Source organism: Melanerpes formicivorus, unplaced genomic scaffold (genome assembly GCF_026170545.1).
Source record: "Melanerpes formicivorus ecotype bairdi unplaced genomic scaffold, bMelFor1.0.p_v2 SCAF_35, whole genome shotgun sequence".
NCBI lineage: Eukaryota > Metazoa > Chordata > Aves > Piciformes > Picidae > Melanerpes > Melanerpes formicivorus.
The window spans coordinates 8,405,446-8,426,401 of record NW_027142387.1 but is presented as its reverse complement, the minus strand read 5'-3'; the positions used below and the strand labels follow the sequence as shown (position 1 = coordinate 8,426,401).

General features: G+C 40.3%; 1 protein-coding gene across 3 annotated transcripts in view; it reads left to right on the top strand.

The window, feature by feature from the left end:
* Positions 1-20,956, top strand: part of ICA1 (islet cell autoantigen 1) — an 81,098-nt gene that overhangs the window by 22,603 nt on the left and 37,539 nt on the right. For all 3 annotated transcript variants that reach the window (XM_068157095.1, XM_068157094.1, XM_068157096.1), the window contains one exon: positions 703-901. In XM_068157095.1, coding sequence (XP_068013196.1) covers positions 703-901 — 199 coding nt within the window. The remainder of the gene's footprint in view (positions 1-702; positions 902-20,956) is intronic.

Sequence of the window (20,956 nt, the reverse complement as noted above, 5' to 3'; positions counted from 1 at the left end):
ATAATCCTGTCTAGTTCCTAGAGATCCTATTAGGAGCTGAAGTGGTAACATAGAGAAGACAACAGTGTCCCCTACTGCCTTTCCAAAGTGCAGTTGCTGGAAGAAACATTTAAGAGAATGCTTAAATCCTTACAAAAGTTAGATGTCTTTCAAAGAAATTGTTCAGATCCCATAAATCAATAATTAAAATCAGGTTATTACTTGACATATTATTTCTTTATTTACTTGTATATTTGAAGATAGAAGGCTGTGAAGATTAAAAGGAAGTGCTTTTTGTGAGGCTTAACTTGACAGTCCTGTGGTACATATCTGGTAATGAATTGCCTCAGGTAGATTTTTGGAGTTAACTTGTGAAGAGGAGTGTTAATAGCCTATGTACAGGCAGCTTCACTAGCTCTAATACATATAGAGGTTGTATATGTATTTTAGGTTCCTGTTCCACGTGTGTCTGTAACTGGATGGTCACTACTTGACCAGGAGGATTGAAAACAAAATATTCATGCAAAATTATCCCTTTTGTGTGTATCCCCAACCAAGCTGCAGAGCCATCTGAACAGACACTAGCACTTCAAGTAACTCTCTTGGCTGTGCTTTTTCCATTGTTAGTAAAGTGTCAGTGGTTATATTGACTGTTAGCATCTTGTTGAGCAACTGTTTAACAGGTTTGTTTTCTTCCTTTCTTTCCTTCATGCCTTCCCCCAGATTAGCCCTGCGTACTCCTTTGAGTAGGTTGTATCAAGAAGTGGAGACTTTCAGATACAGGGCCATCTCAGACACATGGCTGACAGTAAACAGGATGGAACAGTACCGCACCGAATACAGAGGAGCTCTACTCTGGATGAAAGATGTCTCTCAGGAGCTGGATCCAGATCTTTATAAACAGATGGAAAAGTTCAGGAAGGTATGAAGTGTCCTGTAGTTTCCTGATGAATGACAATGAAGCATGGTTTTGATTCTTCCAAGGAAGACATAATTCAGCAGCACTAAGGATGCCATTTATCTGAATTGATCTTTCCCGTGTGACTGGATTCCAATTAATCTGATATGGAATACAGTGCCCTTCGCAGAGGGGGCTGTGAGGAAAGATACAGTTGTAAGAAACAGCATTTTCCAGTAGTCTATTAAACTCCAGCCTAAATCTGTATAATTGAAATAATATATATCTTTAAAGAAGGTTATCTAATTTTAAATACTTAGATATGGTCCCTGAATGACTGGGAGAAGAAGATACATCTGCTGTCAGCCAGGGAAGGGAAAATTGAGTTCTACAGCTACAAAGTATAGAATAACAGAACTGCTGTAGTATCTGCTGCTAAATTTTTTGGGGTGAAGTTGAAGGCCAACATTTTCAAAACTGGCTATTGCTGGATTTTGGAGAGGAGTTGCAAATTTTGAATTTATATTTAAGTTCATTATGCAGTTCAGCATGAGTCTGGGGCCATTGCTAAACACTAAAACTGCCAAGAATGCACTCTCCATAAATCTTCATTCAGCGTCACTCATGTTTCCTACACTCCTCTCCTCCCAAAGGCCTTCCAAGAATCACCTAGGTGGTGGTCTGCAGGCTTGCTGTTGGGCACAAGTATAGAATTTATTTGGATTGGTCTTGTCCCAGCTGATTCAGGAATGCTTGTGAGAACTTTACATTTGCTAGTGAGGCTCTAGAAATTATTTTGTTAAGAGACTGTAATACTCACTGTTTGCTCTTTGTACATATAAAATGGTTTAGTTGGGAAGGGACCTTGAAGATCTTCTAGTTCCAACCCTCCTTCCCATGGGCAGAGACACCTTCCACTAGACCAGGTTGCTCAAGGCCTCATCCATCCTGTTCTTAAACACCTTTGGGGGAATGGGGGGGCATTCATGATCACCTTTGGGTGACCTGTTCCAGTGTCTTACCACCATCACTGTCAAGAATTTCTTCCTAATCTCCAATCTAAATCTGCCCTCCTCAAGCTTCAATCTATTCCCTCTCATCCTACCACTACAAGTCCTTGTAAACAGTCCCTTTACAGCTTTCTTGTAAGCCCCCTTCAGGTACTGGAAGACTTCTCTGAGGTCTCCTCAGAGCCTTCTCCAGGTGGAACAGCCTCAACTGCAACCTGTTCCCATAGGGGAGGTTCTCCAGCCCACTGATCATCTTCATGGCCCTCCCATCTTGACTGTTAGGAAGAGTTAGGGTCCTAGATAGAACGTAGTGGCTTGTGCTTTGAGTAAAGGCAATAAAAACAATTACAGAAATCATGTGAAAATTGAAAGCAGAGACCTAACAACAGAAATTGTACTGAAGTGTACGTGCATCTATGCACATGCACGTGACTTGGAGACACATACCAAAGAAAAAACCCTGTTCATTGATGGCTTCAGCAATCCGTGACTGGAAGTGTTTGGAGCTGAAAGCTCTTAATTTGGCATTTTAAAAGCTTGACTAACCCATCCTAACGGGAAAGGACTGGCGTGCACCTAAGCTATGCCATTTTTTGTAAGCTGAAGTGGTGACAATAGCAATTATGGAAGGGGTGGAACAAATAAAACCCCAGCTAGTCATCTAATCTTTTTTTAATGCTTCAGTACAGGATATTCCTGTAAGTCTTGTGGCACCAGACACGTATTTTATTATGCCTTGTGGGAAATGTTTATAATGGCAAGTTCTTGCAGGTAAAATAATTGGCATGGTCCTGGCCTCAGTCAGTTGCTTATGGTATAATGTTTGATTTATTAGAAAAACACTTTAAAAAATGGAATGTTAGAATGAGTAAAGCAGTACTGGTAAGGGTCATACAAAAGTGATTTATAGCTTTCTTGCAAAACAAATGCTCTGGAAGGTATAAATTATATACATGGCAAAGTAATTAAAATAATCTATGCTTTGTACAGTGAGCTGCTGTAGTTAAAAAGTTACATGTAAAATTTCAGCCACGTTGAGTTGCTGTGCTTCAAGGTCAGCATAAATCAGGCTCTTAACAAAACGGAGTAATGAAAACGTGGAAATGCTAAGTAGTTTGAAATATTTCTAGGTCCAAAATGAGTTACATTCTGCCATCAAAAAAAAAAATGAATGTAGATTCTGAAATTCTGGGGTGTTACCTCAAACAGTTGTAAGAAAAAAACCTAAAACCAACCAACAAACAAAAAACACAAGAAAAAAAAAGCCCAACTTGGAGAAGGTCTTTTGAACTTTTTTCCCTCTGACAACTGAAAACCTTTCAGAACATTGTAATGCAGAGAACAAAAAGCTCTGTATTTTGTAGCCAACAAAGAAGTGCCCTTGGTATCCACTTCTCTACGTATCCCATCTGTGCAACAGGCATCTCCAACTGGTCTTTGAAGGTTTTAACACTTGCAGAAAGTGAACTTTTTCTTTCTTTTCGTTTTAGAGGAAAAAAAGAAAAGTCCAACATCCCCCAAAATAAAATCCTCAAGCATAATGTATCTGGATAGCTCTGGCTTGAACAAGGCACACCAGTGGGTTGGGTGTTTTTTTTTCAGTGCTTTACAAATGTAGTAGGCAAACAAAACTAATGGTGGATACTGTAGTCCTAAATAATTCAAGCAGAGGAGTTATTTTTATTGCCCTTTTGTTCCATTCTTGCTTGCAGATCTTAATTGTGCCATAGTGTGGCAGTGTAACGCTGGCTTTTAAAGGCTTATTTTGGATCTGTAACAGCAAGTCATGCTGGTTGTGTGTTGAGTAGGGTATCCTAATTAAAGATGTAAGGATTTTGGTTCTCAATACACAGTCACCAGAGAGATGTGTTGGATCTAGGCTGCATATCTAGTGATACACCAGCAAGCAGTTAACAAAGCTGATCCTATCAGAGCACTTGAAAGAAAGTTTTCTTCCGACTTCTAATTACAAAAATCCTCAGTATTACCTTAGTAACTAAACATCCTTCTTCCTTCAAGTAATCAGTGGTGGATTATTGATCTTTAATGCACATAGTGCCTCAGCAGTATTTGTATCACATGGTTATAGGACTGTTTTTCAAGTATGTAGCCTTTTATGCTTTTATCCTAAATGTATACAGATATGTTGCTTGGTTTTGGAGCCCAAAGCTAAATCAATCCAGATGGGTTTTTCATACCTTCCCTCAGAACAGCTTAGGCTAAAAGATCAATAGTTGAGTCAGTATTTTCCGAGCTGATAAAATCTGAGTGAAAACACTGGCATTTTTGTAGCTCTCTTTCAAAAACAATGAGGTAGTTGAAAGAATTTTCTAATGCTGTTCTTAGGGCATCAGTCTATGCAAAACCCAGAGATGCTGACACTTTGAAAGTGTCTCAGAACACTGCAGAACAGCCTTTGTACATTGTTGTTGGAAGATAGCCATGAGATTGTAGCTACTTGGGTAAAACCAAGGAAACAGGTGAAGTATTTACTTTTCCCTGTAGAGTTCTATAAATATTATGCAACTTCATTTTTTTTTCTTCTATTACCAATTTTTATGGACATGGTAGTGCCTCTCTGGATATAAAAGTGTTCCATCCCAAGTTCTTAGTTTGAAGTGTTGCTTGAGAGAATCTGAGCAACACCTGGGCAAAGCTGTGATAGTTAAAAGAATTTGAAAGAGTTAATACTCCATTACCAAATTCTCCACCACTGAATTTTAAGGTTCTTAAATCCAGGCTGCTTTATCTGTCGGGAAACTCTACATGATAGCGTGAGTGCTGCCATGATGTTGGAAAAATATAAACCAAATAGCCCAAGTGCTGTTAGTCCTCCAGTGTCCTTCCTCCAGCTCTGAAGAAGGTAGTTTTTCCCCCATGCATTTCCTGAGAAGGAAAATGCCAATGTGCAGACTGATAGGCTAGGATACCAGGCAACAGCCTCCTATGCGCAGCCTGCAGGAACACAGAAGACACTCTGCTGTTCAGTTTTGCTTAGTTAAGCTATCTCAGATGCTCACATGGTCCAATACAGACTCTTTCATCAAACTTAAACCTTACAGTGCTACTCAAAACAAGTGAAAAGTGGGAGCTGAAAAAGTTGCAATAATCTTTAGGCCAGCTGTAAGAACAGTCACATCTGTGAGATGGCAAGGTATATGTTATGCTACATCAATAGAGCAAATTAATACTTTCTGTATTTGTTTTTCACTTCCTCTTCTAATCATCTGATTCCCCTTCATTCTGAGGCTTGAATCAAAGACTGAGTATCTTTGTACACTCCCAGTGGCTGTGCTGGAATCCCTGAAACAAAGCTGCACTGCAGCAGTGTACTGAGAATTGGGTACCTGAAGGGTTGGGCTGTGTTTCTCCCTGTTGTCTAGTCCTGTCTGCTTTGCCAGAGCTGCTTTCCCAGGAGCTCTGCTTCTCTGTGAACCAAACGAAGCTCAGATAGGACAAAGAATTCATTGAAGCTATGTAGGGGTAAGAAGTGATGCATGAGCAGAGCAGATTGATCTGTCTGGTGTCTGTTTCTATGGTACTTGGATGTTCCAGCAATAGCATGTGAATTTGTAGAAGAGTATGTATTGGGGTGATGTGTGGAAAAAGAGTTGTGTCTTAATCAATATATTTGGTCAAAACAGGAATCTGTGAGGGCAAAAAGTGGCGTGGTTTGTGCTGGGCCTCCTTGTTCTGGAAGATTAGAATGGCCCTGCCCCACAGAGCAGAGCCCTGAACTAGCTCAGTGGTGTTAGGGAAGTGGAGAAGATCCTAACACACAACAGAGTTGTCAGTGCATTTCCCCAAAGACCCTAAATGATTATAGGCCACTTACTGCCTAAATGTTATTTAGCATGCAGCTGTTTAGAAACTTGCAAGCTTGCAGCTGTAATATTTGGGCACAGTTTAGCTCAAGGTCTTCCTAGTTCTAGAACTTTAAATACTTGAAATAGAATCAATGCCCTTAGATGGCATTTTAAAGGTAAATCTGGCAAAAGAAAAGGAAAGGCAGTGAGAAAAATGAAAGTTCAGCAAGAAGAACTCGTAATGATACAACAATAGCTTAAACTGTTATAAATGTACTAATGTAGGGAGTGGCTGGTCTGTGCAAGGTCTCTGTTAAATATCTATTAAGAAATAAATTTAAAGCTTAGTGGACATCTGGGAAATACTGAAGTTCTAAATAAATCCATTGATTAAAAGGTCAGGAGGAAAGCTCTGAAATATGCATTCATTGTAAAAATCTCTGCAAGCATGGATAAAATGCATCTGCCACAGCCTTCCAGGGAAGGCTTGGGACTTACATTGCTGCTCCCCTGCTGTTCCCTTGCCTGCCAGCATTGCGGGATATGAGTGCTTTTGGCTTGTGTGGTGATGAAGAGGCTGTACCATGTTGCAGCATCATCTGTTCTTCACCTGTCCGTTAAGATCAGTGCTGGAGGCCCTGTGGGAATGTGCTGGATGATTTTGGGGTTTCATTTCTCTCCTTAATTTAAAAACTCCTGTACAGCTGAGAAAATGCAAAAAGTCTAGAAAAGGATTAAACCCAAATATGATTCTGATCTTTGAGATAAGAATAAACTTGGTAGTTGTCCTCCTTGTAAACTTAATTTCAGTTAATGGTAAAGAAAATGGAAAGGAAATCTGTGGGCATTTAGAAGCTAACACACTGAGGAGTAAGTAAAAAATACAGGTTTATGAATAACATTACAGGTTTCTTTTTGTTGTTGTTATTTTGTGTTTTTAATCAAATTATTAAATTAGCAGGGGAAAAAAAAGAAGCACCTGCAAATCTGGGTTGTTGCACTTCCTTATGAGTGACTACTGGAAAAATTAATTTAACTTTACTAGGGAAAAAAAAGCTCTGGGAGGCTGAGAGTTGAGAATAGTGGCTGAGGGACACTAAACAAAGTTTCAGAGAATCATGTAATACAAAGATGGAAAATACCTTAAAGACCAACTAAACTCTCTTCCTGCCAGGACAAAATTGGGCATTTGTGGTATATTTTCCTACATCTAATAAACAGAATTCAGCTGGGGGTGACGCTCTTAGAAGTTTTGTGGGTATGAGTGGTGTTCTAGTTCAGTTATTAGAAAGTCAACCCAAGGAAAATGTGCTAATGCTAATTACATTTGCAGATGATGTTGAGATGGAAAGTTTTTTTTGGTTCTCCAAGGAGCAAAGTACACCAACATCTCAAAGCAGAATGTCTTTGGCTGTGCAGTCACAGTGGCGTAATCAGTAGACTCAGCTGCCATAGTTACAAACAGCAGTGTAAGTGATGTTTACAGCCAGCTATAGCTATCACTGGGTACAACTTTGGGTTTTAAAAAAATAAAGAACTGTAGACAGCAGTTGTCTCTGTTGCTTTTTAGGTGATACTTGCATATTAAAATGCAAGGTTAACTTCATCTGGAAAACTTAAAGCACTTTTACCTTAAGGCCAACATTTTTGTCACCTGTTCAGGTGAGAAAGCAGATGATGATTTTTTTGTGCTCTGGAAATGTCAGAAAGATCTGAGTAGCTTTAGCAGACTTCATATTAGATAGAATCATAGATTGGCTTGAGTGTGGAAGAGACCTCAAAGACCATCTAATTCCAAACTCTCTGTTGTGGGCAGGGACTCCTCCCACTAGAGCAGGTTGCTCAAAGCCTCATCCAGCCCAGTCTTCAACACTCCCAGGAATGAGGCATCCACAACTTATCTGGGCAGCCTGTAAAGAGCTTCTTCCTGCATAGTAAAGAGCTCCTTCCTAATGTCCAATCTAAATCTACCCTGTTTTAGTTTAGAACCGTTGTCCCTTGTTCTATCACCACATGCCTTTGTCACAAGGTCTGGGTAGCATTAGAATAGAATAAACCTTTATTTTAGAATAGAATAAACCAAACCAGGTTGGAAGAGACCTTCAAGATCATCGCATCCAGCCCATCAACCAATCCAACCCACCCAAACAGCTAACCCATGGCACCAAGTACCCCATCAAGTCTCCACCACGTCCTTGGGTAGCCCATTCCAATGGGCAATCACTCTTTCTGTATAGAACTTCTTCCTAACATCCAGCCTGAACCTCCCCTGGCGCAGCCTGAGACTGTGTCCTCTTGTTCTGGTACTGGCTGCCTGGGAGAAGAGACCATCATCCGCCTGTCTACAACCTCCCTTCAGGTAGTTGTAGAGAGTGATAAGGTCACCCCTGAGTCTCCTCTTCTCCAGGCTGAGCAACCCCAGCTCCCTCAGTCTTTCCTCATAGGGCTTGTGTTCCAAACCCCTCACCAACTTTGTTGCTCTTCTCTGGACATGTTCCAGTAGTAGACCTCACATTAGATATGAGACTTGTGGAACTATAATATCCTTTCATAATATCCTTTAGCAATGTGAAATGGTAAAATCTATCACTTTGATAGTTCTGCTTTATCATTCTTGGTTCAAAGTCTTCCTTAAAAAGAAAAAGCCCTCCCCCCAATCTGTTTGGTGGTTTAGGTTGCTCATTAGATGAATAAATGAGATTCCAGGAGATCCAATAATCCTCACTGCAAGATAGCTGTGTGCTCTAAAATTAGTAAGATGGTGTCACACTGCACTCTGAGATCCACATCTTAGTGTAGCTATGTGATGGCACAGATAAATAGATAACAGCATGTTCCTACAATATGATGAAAAGCATCACCTACACGTGTCACTTCTTGTGACCTCCATACCACCAAGCTGATGTTAGGTTTCATTCAGGTAAGGAATATCAGTACAGACATTTTTTGAGGGGAGTTCTTAATCTGAAAGCATACGGTGTTGGAAATGTTACATTTAATGTTTTACCTAGAAATTATAATGGTAAAAACCAAAACATACACACCCCCAAAAGTGTTCTTTATACCAAATTATATGTTTTGCCTTGTCAATATTGTCTCTCCTTGTAAAAGCAGATGGGGTTTCAGTGCTGAGCCTGTTTCTTCTGTGCAGTTTCTGCTGTAATGCTTTTTCCAGGCTCTCCAGTGTTAAATTCAGTCACATAAAGTAAAGAAACTAAATCATTCCAAGACACTTTGCATATAAAATTCTCAAGCATTTTAAGGCAGTTGTGAAAGATGCACCTTTTCTGAAAGCATGACCTTAAGCAGAAATGTTCTTCACAGTCTGAGTGTTTTATAGTCTTTAAATTACCACTTCAAACACCATTTGTAAGAACCAGGGTAGACAATAAGATAAAAATCAATACTTTTCTGAAGCCATTTCATGTGTATTGAATATCACTGATGATTGTTACTGCATTAAAAGCAAAGTAACAACATGTGATGGAGATGCCCTTTTAAAAGCATAATAAGGGTATGCCACTTAAAAATAGAAACAGGCTTCTTGGAACAGATTACATCATCTGAAGAGGTATTGCTTGTGGAATAGAGCTGCTTCCAGAGACTGGTGCTTGCCCTTGAGAGGTGGTTCATCATCTGTTCAGTTATTTTTAAGAAAGAAGATTCTGAGGTGAGAGTCAGTAAAATGGATGGAAAATTAAGTGCTAGAGTCCAGATTTTTTTTTTAACAACCTTGCTTCACATAACCTACCTGAAATGAGAAAAATGCTAGGTTTGGTTAAACTGTGCATTTTCAGACTCGTATTTATTTCAAGGAAAGGCAGGCAGACGCATCCTCAAAGAATTTCTATCTGTATAAGAGACAGAACTTGTAATGTTTCAAGGGAATACACCAAATATATTTTACAGATCAGTGATTTAAATCAATAATAAGGTTAAGCCCAACTTTAGTGTATTAATTATTAACTCCAGTATTAAAAGTCTCAAATGTGATTGGGCAGAAATCAAGCTCCAAGATTTTTTTTTGTCTAATAATTATGGAAGTGTTTCAGCATAAAATATGATATGAATTTATTTTTCTTAACAAAAAAAGGGGCAAGTGAACACTGTTTTAACCTAATTATTCTGCTGTGTTTTGGCCTTAAAATCAGAAAGAAAAAATGATTGCTTAGTCAGTTTCTGTTGCTCACATGAAAACTCTTGACCAGCAGACTGGTATGTGTGGGCAAAGCCCCCTAACCCATCTGGATCATTATATGAATCCAGAACCTAAATGAAGTGTAAAAATATAAACATAATAGGTTGTGAAAGGAGAAGTGAGATTTGAAGAATTCCCTCAGCCTTAATAATCTGGAAAGGCCAGGAGGATAGCTAGGGAAATATTTTTTAAAAAAGAAATGAAATACAGATGTGACCAAACTGAGAGAATTCTGCAAGAGAGAAGAATAAACAGGAAGGGAAATACAGCTGTTGGGGAAAACAGTGTTTACACAAGGGAACCAAGTTTTCCTATGGTCACCACTGCCCAGGAATTCCTCATATACTTTCCTAAAATGCCTGGGCACATCCATAATGTAGTCCATCTGCTTTAACTTCATAAGGCCTTTACTATTCAGTTGCATGCTACAGAGGCTCTGAATGCTTACAGAGATGCTGTGTTTCACATAAAGAAACCAAATTGAAGATTTAAAAAAGAAAAAGAAGAAAAAGCCAACAAACAAAAGGTACTGTTCTAACCAGGAAAAAAAAAAAAAAAAAGCTATTTCATCTCTGGTTTGAGGATATTCTGCCTCAACCCTGCTTGGATTTTGAATGTTTCGCAGTATCACAGTATCGCTAAGGTTGGAATAGACTTCGAGCATCATCGAGTCCAACCTGTCACCACAGACCCATGACTAGACCATGGCACCAAGTGCCACGTCCAATCCCCTCTTGAACACCTCCAGGGATGGTGACTCCACCACCTCCCTGGGCAGCACATTCCAATGACGAACGACTCGCTCGGTGAAGAACTTTCTCCTCACCTCAAGCCCAAACTTCCCCTGGGGCAGCTTGAGACTGTGTCCCCCTGTTCTGGTGCTGGTTGCCTGGGAGAAGAGACCAACCCCCCTCCTGGCTACAACCACCTTTCAGGTAGTTGTAGAGGGCAATGAGGTCACCCCTGAGCCTTCTCTTCTCCAGGCTAAACAATCCCTCAAGCCTCTCCTCTCCAGGGCTTGTGCTCAAGGCCTCTTCACCAGCCTTGTTGCCTTTCTCTGGATACGTTCAAGTGTCTCAATGTCCTTCTTGAACTGAGGGGCCCAGAACTGGGCACAGTTTCTTCTCTGATAGCACAGTGTGAAGTCTGAAGAGCACTACAGGAAGATTTGTTTGGTTTTTTTTTTTATAATTAGTCTTTCTGAGTTGATATTTGGACAAAATATAATTAAATTGCTTTGAGGTAAACAAGGCATTCATATTGATGGAGTTAGTGTACACCAGCCAGGAACAGCAGCAACAATGCACAGCATTCTGTACAACAGGCATCGTGTTACAAGCAAATCATGATTATCTAGGAAAACTGATTCTTAGGTAAATCATTATTAGTTAAGCAAACTAAACACCCACAAATCCATGGGCCCTGATGGGATGTACCCACAAGGAGTCAAGAAGTCCTCAAAATTCTCCTCAGTAAATGAGATAAACTGAGCTGTGTAACTACTGAATGAATAAAATCTTGGGCATAGTAGAGAGATTAGCTTTATGCTATGTTATTATTTTCTTTATGTGATCTTTTTGGTCTTTCAGTGTTCAAGGCTGTTATTACCTGGTCTCAGTTTCGTGTCTAATCGCTCTCCTTGCCAGCATCCATCTCCCTTTGCTCCACGTGTGCTGAGCATCCTTTGCTCTCAGGTTGCCTAATATGATTGACACAACTGAGTTATGATACATTCAGAGCAGTTCTTTAGCCCTGAAAGCTAATTTCTTTGGTTTTGCCATTTATTTTGGTCAGCCTGCTTTTTGCTACAAATTTTTGTGGTCATTTTTGACAGCTCCTAGACTTTCATCCCATTAACAAAATCTGTTTGTTTTCAGACTACATAAAGTGACTTGTATCACTGCAAAGAATAGTTGGATTTTATCAACTCCATCATAGTCATTTGAGGAGAGGAGATGTTCTAAGTTGTCAGGACCAACCTCTTCCCTAAAGAGGATATATGTTCATGCATGAAAAGGTGTGCTCATTTGCATTTTAGAACAGTCTATGTCCAAACATGCTTTTGTTGTAATTGCAGCTGCAGACTGACAGGTGTGTGCTCACTCCCAGAGCTACATTTGGGGCTTGTTATGTAGAAGAAATCTATCCCCAAATTCTTAAGAAATGCCATTTAGATTAATGTCATTCTGTATTCAATTAAAGAGTCTCCTGGTCACATGAATAGAAAAATCATTGGCAGTTATTTTCTTTGTATGTCTTTGCTTCAAGGTCTCCATTTGGTGTCAACACTTTGTTTTTTCCATTCAGCCTGGTAAAGCACACATCCTGGGTTTGACTCATACTGAAACCAGTTACCAACAGAAAGTTGAGGCATGTACCTAGGTTTCTTAAAGTAGAATAATGCAAACCTTCTAGTAAGGCCATATTTTTATTGCCTTCCTTTTGTTTAAATTGTTATGCCATGTTTATTCCCTCTTTTAAATAATTTGCATATTGATCCAAGCTGGAAAAATTAATAATTACTGTGAGAAACCTTTCCATCTGGAATTAGTTGAGTTATGAAGATGATCAGAAAGCTGGAGAAACTCCCCTGTGGGAACAGGCTGCAAGAGTTGGGGCAGTTCAGCTTGGAGAAGAGAAGGCTCTGGGGAGACCTTAGAGCAGCCTTTTCAGTACCTGAAGGAGGCCTGCAAGAAAAATGGGGAGGAGCATTTTACAAGGGCTTGTAGTGACAGCATGAGAGGGAATGGATTGAAGCTTGAGGAGGGCAAATTTAGACTCAAGATTAGGAAGATATTCTCACAGTGATGGTGGTGAGATGCTGAAACAGGTTGCCCAGGGAGATCATGAATGTCCCCTCCCTGAAGGTATTCAAGGCCAGGTTGAATGACGCCTTGAGAAAGATGGTCTAGTGGAAGGTGTCTCTGCCCATGGTGGAGGGTTTGGAGCTAGATGATGTTCAATGTCCCATCCAGTCAAAACTATTCTATGAATCTGTGAATGAATCTTAGTAGCTTGAGGAGCATGTTATATGCTGTAATTAGAGAGTAGCCAGGTGGTGCAAGCTCTGAGATGTAGAGCTGTGCTCATACACAGTATATTCCTGTAAGGACAAAGTGTGGATGAATTAGGAAGAGAGGCTGCATGTGCATTAGTTCTTGGCTGTCACACACCTGACTTCATGACAGCTTCTCCCTGTGATGCAGTTTGGAGTTAAACAGGTTGCCCATAAGTAGTTTGTCATGATTCTGGAGTAGAGGAGAAGACTCATGCAGCCAGCAGTGGTGTCAGCTGGGAGGCAGCTGCTGACTGCAGCCCTCCTGCTTCTCCTGTACCCTCCTTTGGAGTAGGAGCCACAGTCAGCTGGAGCTGATTTGATTTCTTTCTGCATGGCAGAAGATAGGGGAGTGGGCTCTGGGTTTGAAGAGTGGGAGAAGACTATTAGAAAGGAGAAGCCGTGAGTACACAGCCCTTTTTCTAGAGAAGGTGAAAGGTGGTGCCCATATGAAAGTGAACCGGTGCAGAACTCAAAAAAACACTCACTGCAATTTGAGAATAGCATCTATGAATTTAGCTTAAAAAATTATTTTCTCCAGGTTAAATACAAGTAAACTCCTAATTTAATCTAAATCTTGTGTAAACACTCCATTTTGGAAGTAGTAAACACTCTTAGTATCTGTTTCATTCAAAATAATGCTTAAAATAGTTTAGTTAAGCTGTAGCAAAGTGTCATGCCTTTTCCATTTCTGAGTCTGTGGGCTGAGAGGCTCTTGAATCTTTTAATCCAATGTGACTCATTGGTGTTTTTTCACTTTGCCTGATTTTTTATGTTGTGCTGTGATCTTAATTCCCATAATGACTTTGAGTGTGATTGTGAAAAATTGGAGACGGTTGCTGCTTTCAGCTTCTTAGATTTAACAAACTTTCCTTCACTTTACAGTAAATAGTGGTTGGAGTTATGAAAGCAATCTCCATCTTATATTTGAGCGTTGGTTGCATCCTGTAATTGATGGAAGTCTTTTCAAGAGCTGACGTATTTTCTGTGTTCGTTCCATTTGATGTTTTGTTGCGATGAATTCATTCCTGTTAGAGCAATTGGATTCAGATTCTGACACTGCACTGTGTTGCTCTGTTTATGAAAGCTGGTGTGAGGCTTCAGGCTAAAGATTTTGTTGCCTAGTTTTTGGCTGGATGAATCTGCTGGATTGTGCTGGGAAATGCAACTTTGATCAGGGCTGTATTCAGCTGCTGGATAAGTAGGAGTGCTTCTACAGAGGCTGTACGCTCACCAAGTTACATGCTCTGCCTGCCGGCACTGGGCCATACTAGAGGGGCAGAAATCAGGAATGAGGAGGAAAATATCTCCTTAATTCCTGGTAATTCCTTAGAAAAAACCTTCATATGTTTTCTGTTTCTGTTGGGCTGTATCTTTCAACCTGTTTGGCTTGGGTTTTTTTTTCCTCTGAAGGGACTAAATTATTTTTTAATAATGGAGCAGGAAGTGTAGTCCTATTGCTGCAGGGCAGCTGTTCAGAAAGTTGTTATTTAGCACAGAGTGCAATATTACTTGCCACAGATAGTTTTCATGCTTCAGAGAAATTTGATTTGGATGTAACAGAACTTTGCTGCTGCAAAGACGTGTTTAGATAGAGAGCTTTGCACTGCCATAGTACTTATAGTAGGGAGGAAAATACATCAAATTCAAGTCAAAAAGGAGAAAACCACATTCTCTGAAGACATCTTGTTGACTGAACAACAGGAAGACCTTTGCAATATGAATTTAGAATGTCTTTAGTTGCTGGCCTGTTCTGATTAAATATCTAACCCAGCTCTAGGGCTGCTCCAACAACATTGTGTTTTAGCAAACTACCTTCTTATAACAACAACTAAATTTAAAAAGAAGAAAAAAATCAGTTATTTATACTTTTCCCCAGAGGATTCTTGTAGACAATAGCACTGTGCAGTGCACCACTTCCCCCTTGCATTTGTCATAGAATCACAGAATAATAGAATGGTAGAGGTTGGAAGGAATCTCTGGAGATCACCTACTACAACCTACCTGGTAAAGCAGAGTCACCTATATCACATTGCACAGGAATGTGTCCAGGTGGGTTTTGAAAGTGTCCGGAGAAGGAGACTCCACAGCCTCTCTGGGTAGACAGTGCTCTGGCACCCTCACACTAAAGAAGTTTCTGAGTTCAAGTGAAACCCCCTGTGTTCTAGTTTGCACCCACTGCCATTGCGCTGTCACTGGGGACCACTGGAAAGAGCCCAGTCCCATCCTCATAACCTCCACCTGTTACCTGTTGATCAGCACTGAGCAGATCCCTTCTCAGCCCTTTTTTTCTTTTTTCCCAGGCTAAACAGTCCCATGAGTAAAAGTTTCTCTCAGCAATCCTCTAGGGCTTGAATGAAGAGAGGGGAGCATTGAGAATGCATGCTGAAAAATAAGCTAGGCCTGTCCATGGAAATCCTCTAGATTTTGGCAATCCACTTCCAAAATTCAAACCACAGGTCTAAATATATATAACATAGGTAGGTTGGAGAAGGTACTTTATAAAAAAGCAGGAATAAGGACAGGACTGGGAAGGAAGTGAGACAGTAGTGAAAAAGGAGAGAGGGGGATAAGATACATGTGTTTGTGTTTGAATAGAGGGAGGGAAAGCTGCTTGGTAGGATTCAATTGCTGTGATAGCTGTGATTGAAAGATCGGAGGATGGTACAACTAACCTTTGGTTTTTCAAAGGGAGAAGAAGGAAGAATCTTCAAGCTAGCCATAACCTTACATCCTCACAGGGGTCAGAGAGCTGCTCACATCTGCTGACTGTCAGTAGTTGTGAAGTAAGCAGTTTTGACCATGGCTAACTCATTATTGCCAGGCTGGAGTTATGTTCTCAAGGCAGTAAAATTTTTACAGGCTGAGTGCAGAAGAACTGAGGAGGGAAATGTGGCATAAATGTGACACAAGCAGCAAATTTCATATTCTGCTGAATAGAATCCACAAAGAAGTTGTTGGGGCGTGTCCCTAATCTGGCTGTTTGGTAAATATTTGTATAATACTTGTAGGAAAAAAAATCCTCTATTGGGACTTTAAAATAGCAGTAATTAACCAAGTGTACCTAATAACTTCTATTTTAAATGTATGTTTTAATACTGATGTTAAAGAACAACCAAAAAACGGCAACAAGATTCATTAAGCACTTTGCCCTTTAACATGACATTGTCCTTGACCCAGGTCCACAGACATGAATTTCAAACCAAGAAGAAAAAGGCATCTGGCCCAAAGTACTGAGGGGATAAGGACAGAGCTAGAAATTAGGAGAAAACTACATATTCAGGAGAACAGCATGAGGCAATGTGGTCCAAGAAGACAGAATCCAAGTAGTAGCTTATCTGGGATGTATTTGTATCCTGTGCACAACAGCTGCATCTCCAGTGACTGGAGATATAAACAACACCAGAGTATATGTTTGGAGCTCTAGATTAAGGAGCTCTTTTGTATTTTTAATCACAATTTCATCTCTTTTATGTATTTCCTTTCTCCTCACAGGCAGCAAATTGCTAATTGCAGCTCTGCAACTGCATTTGCAAGGTTTCTGCAACAGTTTTTGTGAAAATGTTCTGTAAAGATGTAGCTCAGCTGTCAGCCAGTGGCAGGAGTCTCTGATACAATTTTGAGCAAGCACAGATCACAGTCCACATCTGTGGCTTGAGAAACTGTAGAGGGAGTAGAGGAAATTACTTAAGATGAGCTGGTTTTAAGTCAATCTGTCTCATTATAAAAAGAGAAGATGAAGGCTTAGGGGTTGTTTTCAAGGGCATGTAGCAATGGGACAGGAGGCAACAGCTTGAAGCTAGAGAAGGGTAGATTTAAATCAGACATTAGGAAGAAGTTCCAGAATCACAAAATGTGAGGGGTTAGAAGGGACCTTGAAAGATCCAAAAGCCCAATCCCCCACAGCCAGAGCAGGGTCACCTGGAGTAGGTCATGCAGGGATGCATCCAGGTGGGTTTCAGATGTCTCCAGAGAAGAGACTCCACAGCCTCCCTGGGCAGCCTGCTCCAGGGCTGTGTCACCATCACACAGAAGTTTTTCTTTGTTTCATGTGGAACCTCCCCTGCTCCAGCTTGTGCCCATTGCCCATTGGACATCACTGAGCAGAGCCTGACTCTGTCCTCCCAGCATTGCCCTTCACATCTTTATAAACAGGAATGAGGTCACCCCTCAGGGTCCTCTTCTCCAAGTTAATGAGGCCCAGCTCCCTCAGCCCTTCCTCACAAGAGAGATGTTTTATTCCATTGATCTTCTTCGTGGTTGTGTGCCAGACTCTTTTGAACAGTTCCTTGAGGGGCCCAAAACTGAATGCAATATTCCAGATGTGGCAAAGTTCTTCACAATGAGGGTGGTGGAACACTGGAACAGATTGTCCAGGGAGGTGGTGGGGGCCCCATCCCTGGAGATACTTACGGTGAAACTTGGTGGAGCTCTGAGCAACCTGATCTAGCTGGGGATGTCCCTGCTTACTGCAGGGGCTTGGACTAGTTGACCTTTAAAGGTCTCTTCCATCCCAATGCATTCTGTGTTTCTATGACTTGTGAGTTGCTGAGGCAACTCAGTCTACACATCAGGAGTTTATCAAGAATCATAGCTTGGAAGCTTGTGCTGGATGAATTGAAATGGTAATTAAAGCACGTATTTAAATACCTTATGGTTATTATTAGCAATAAAGGAAATTGGTGGCTTTTTTTCCAAGGCATCACTTAGGTTAGGATTTATCAAACCTAACTTCAGACATCTGCTGTGTACATGTCTGCACTTAAACTAATCAACAAGAGCTCCCTTTATAGTCCAATGGAGAGAAACAGGCTCTATGTTACAATGTTAATCTGCTGATTTGTTCTGGCCTTAAACTCTCTAGCCAAACACATGGCTGCTATCTAGGAACTTAATCCAGTACAACTATACTAAACCTTCCCTGTTACATGATTACATTGTTTTCTAGGTGGATAAGGTTTTAAAAGTTGTAATTGCTAAGAGATGAAAAGTACTGAACTGTATCATCCAACCTTAAAAGATTTTTCAGGCTGTTCAGTTCCATTCTGGGAGGTGATACTGTACTGATAAATATATCTCTATAAATGTATAGCTTTTTAAGAAACTGTATTGAATTAACTTGGCTAAGTTGCACTAGACAGAGCCTAAATTAGATAGTTTAGGGTTCTTTCAATATAGCTTCTTTAAAAGCTCCTATATTTTTTTCATTCCAAATTATAATTTATTGAGTGCCTCAGGGCAGCAGGACATGGTAGAGGCAGAAGTAAAAGCTATCAGACCATGATCACTTCCCTGATGAAAACATAATTAACCCCCCCACTTGTCCTGTAGCAAAACAGAGCATCACAGGCCCAGGTGGGAATAGAAGACAAAAAATGTTCTTTTGTTTCTATTAATTTCATGGACTTGAGAAATTTTGTTGCATAACCAGTTGCGTGCTGCACAGTAATTTAGAGCTGTGCATTGTCTCAAAGCTATCATGTGTCAGTGTAAAGTGTCCACGTGAAATTCAGTTCTGTCACAGAATCCTTTCCTTGCCTGGTACACAAATATTCTCCTGTCTATAGCATCTTTATTAGCTCTTTCTGAGGGGGACTGAAGGAATGGAAGAGAGGAGCTTAAAATCCTACAGCCTTACCCATGAGTTATCACCAAAAAAACCCCAAAAGACAATACTTGGAATTTCGTGTAGAGGATTCAATTTAGCAGTCATGATGTATATATCAATATAAGCAGGGTAAAAAAACAAACAAACAAACAAAATTCTAAGCCCTTCAAGCTCTCCAAATTCTCAGATGGAGGACCACCGCTGAAAGCATAAGTTTGCTTGAATTCATGATGTCCAGGCACTCGATGGCAACTGTAGGGCTTTTAGGCTGACAGCTTTCAGTAGACTTGTGTGTGTGTGTGTGTGTGTGTGTGCACGTATATGGTTATAGTCCAATGGGAGGTTCAGAGAACATTACCACACAAGTGACAGAATGATGCAGACTGTTCATGATCATGTTGGTGTCTTCTCCCTTGTAACAAGTGATAGGATAAGAAGAAATTGCCTCCAATTGCACCAGGAGAGGTTTATGTTGGATATTATCACAGTATCGCCAAGGTTGGAAGAGACCTTGAGGATCATCGAGTCCAACCTGTCACCACAGACCTCATGACTAGACCATGGCACCAAGTGCCATGTCCAATCCCCTCTTGAACACCTCGAGGGATGGTGACTCCACCACCTTCCTGAACAGCCCGCTCCAATGACCAATGACCAATCTCCTCTTGAGATTGGAGAAGAAACTTCTTGACTGAAAGGGTTCTTGACTGAAAGGGTTCTCAAACATTGGAACAGGCTCCCCAGGGAGGTGGTTGAATCCTAATCCCTAGAGATGTTTCAGACAGACAGAGATGTGGTGCTGAGGGTCATGGTTTAGCCCCAGACTTGTAGAGTTAGAGAATGGTTGGACTCAAGGATTTCAAAAGCCTTTTCCAACTGAAACAATTCTGTGACTCTATGTTTACAAGGAAGGGATCTTGGATTATTTTATTTTGCAAATTGGACTGAGTGGCTGCTATAATTTTGAAATGTTGTGGTGGGATAAGCTTCACTGTGCTGGGACAAGAGTCACTGCCCCCTACAGGTATCCAGTAAGGGCTTGTCTTCCCAGTGCAATCCTGATTTATGACCCGTGTCCATCAAACACTTGGCTTTGTGCTTAAGTATTCCCTAACTGTGGGGCAGGCCTGTGATTTATTCAGTACTTTATGGTGTCATGAACAACGGGACCAAGTCTCACTTCAAGAACTGCTAGCATACAAATGTTAAATAATAATGAGAGCTACTACTGAAATCAAAGGCAATAGTCACAGTCAAATGAAAATGTCAGTTATCATCAGAGGCTATTGTTCTTGTGTATGAATTAAAACTATTACAGCTGTTATTTTGTCTCCCATTCTGATTGCAAAGGTAGGTGAAAATTCCTGGGTTTGAGTCAACTAATTTTTTGAGAAGGAAAACTCTGTGTAAGAATGATTCCATCATGAGAATGCAAATAGGGCAGAATAGTGAAAATAGCTAGAATGTAGCAGGTTTGAATGACAAAGTTTACCTGAGAGCTTCTGGGTTTAAGGAAACAACATTTCAGATATAATGTAACTTTTAGTAGTTCTTAGGTTGCTTCATCATAGTGGAAGGAGAGTAAAATACAAGTTAAAATCATGGGGATTTGGTTGTTCTGACTGGAAATACAAATGTTGTAATTACAGGGGACAAACTTTTTATGATCCTATAGTGACTTTATGGTCATTCTGTTTGTAGACAGCTGATGTTTCAGGTTGAGGTGTTTGATAGAGAACCATGACAGTTCTTGCTCCCAGTAAATGCAGTGAAATGCTGCTACTGCTGCATTAAATCTATACTTAAGTGCATTTCTCTGTATTATGTTATGGAATGGTACAGAACTTCTGTCTCCTCCTCTTCCCTGTCTCCTCTTCCCCCCTTTTCTTTCCTTCTATTTGCTATACTTTAGCACTTTTCTTCTATTACCTACGTTTGGTTTGAGGACTGTTGTGAACATACTGCATTCAGGAATCTGACCAGATGAATTAGAGAGCTCAATTAAATCTCTGGGTAGTTATGGCAGATAATTTGCTAGTAGATGTATGCAATTATTTGAGTGGGTATTAGATAAGATTTTGTTGGATATCACTGTGTATCAATTGAATATTTTGTTTCTCACCATGAATGCTTCAACCACTAGTGAAATGGTCATTTGGGTGACCAAAAAGTCTTTGTACTGTGTTGTTTCTTGTGATAGATGTGCCTTGATCAAGCCTGTGTATAATGAGAGTTTTCCACTTGAGGATATCAGAAAATTGTGCCAATTTGCTTTCTAGAATCTTTATCTTTTACAGTACAACTAGACTAACACATAATTCAGCTTTCACTCATCTGCCCTCTTTGCATGTGAATTTGTTGATACATTTAAACTACATGAGTGTCTTTTGCTTTACTACTGT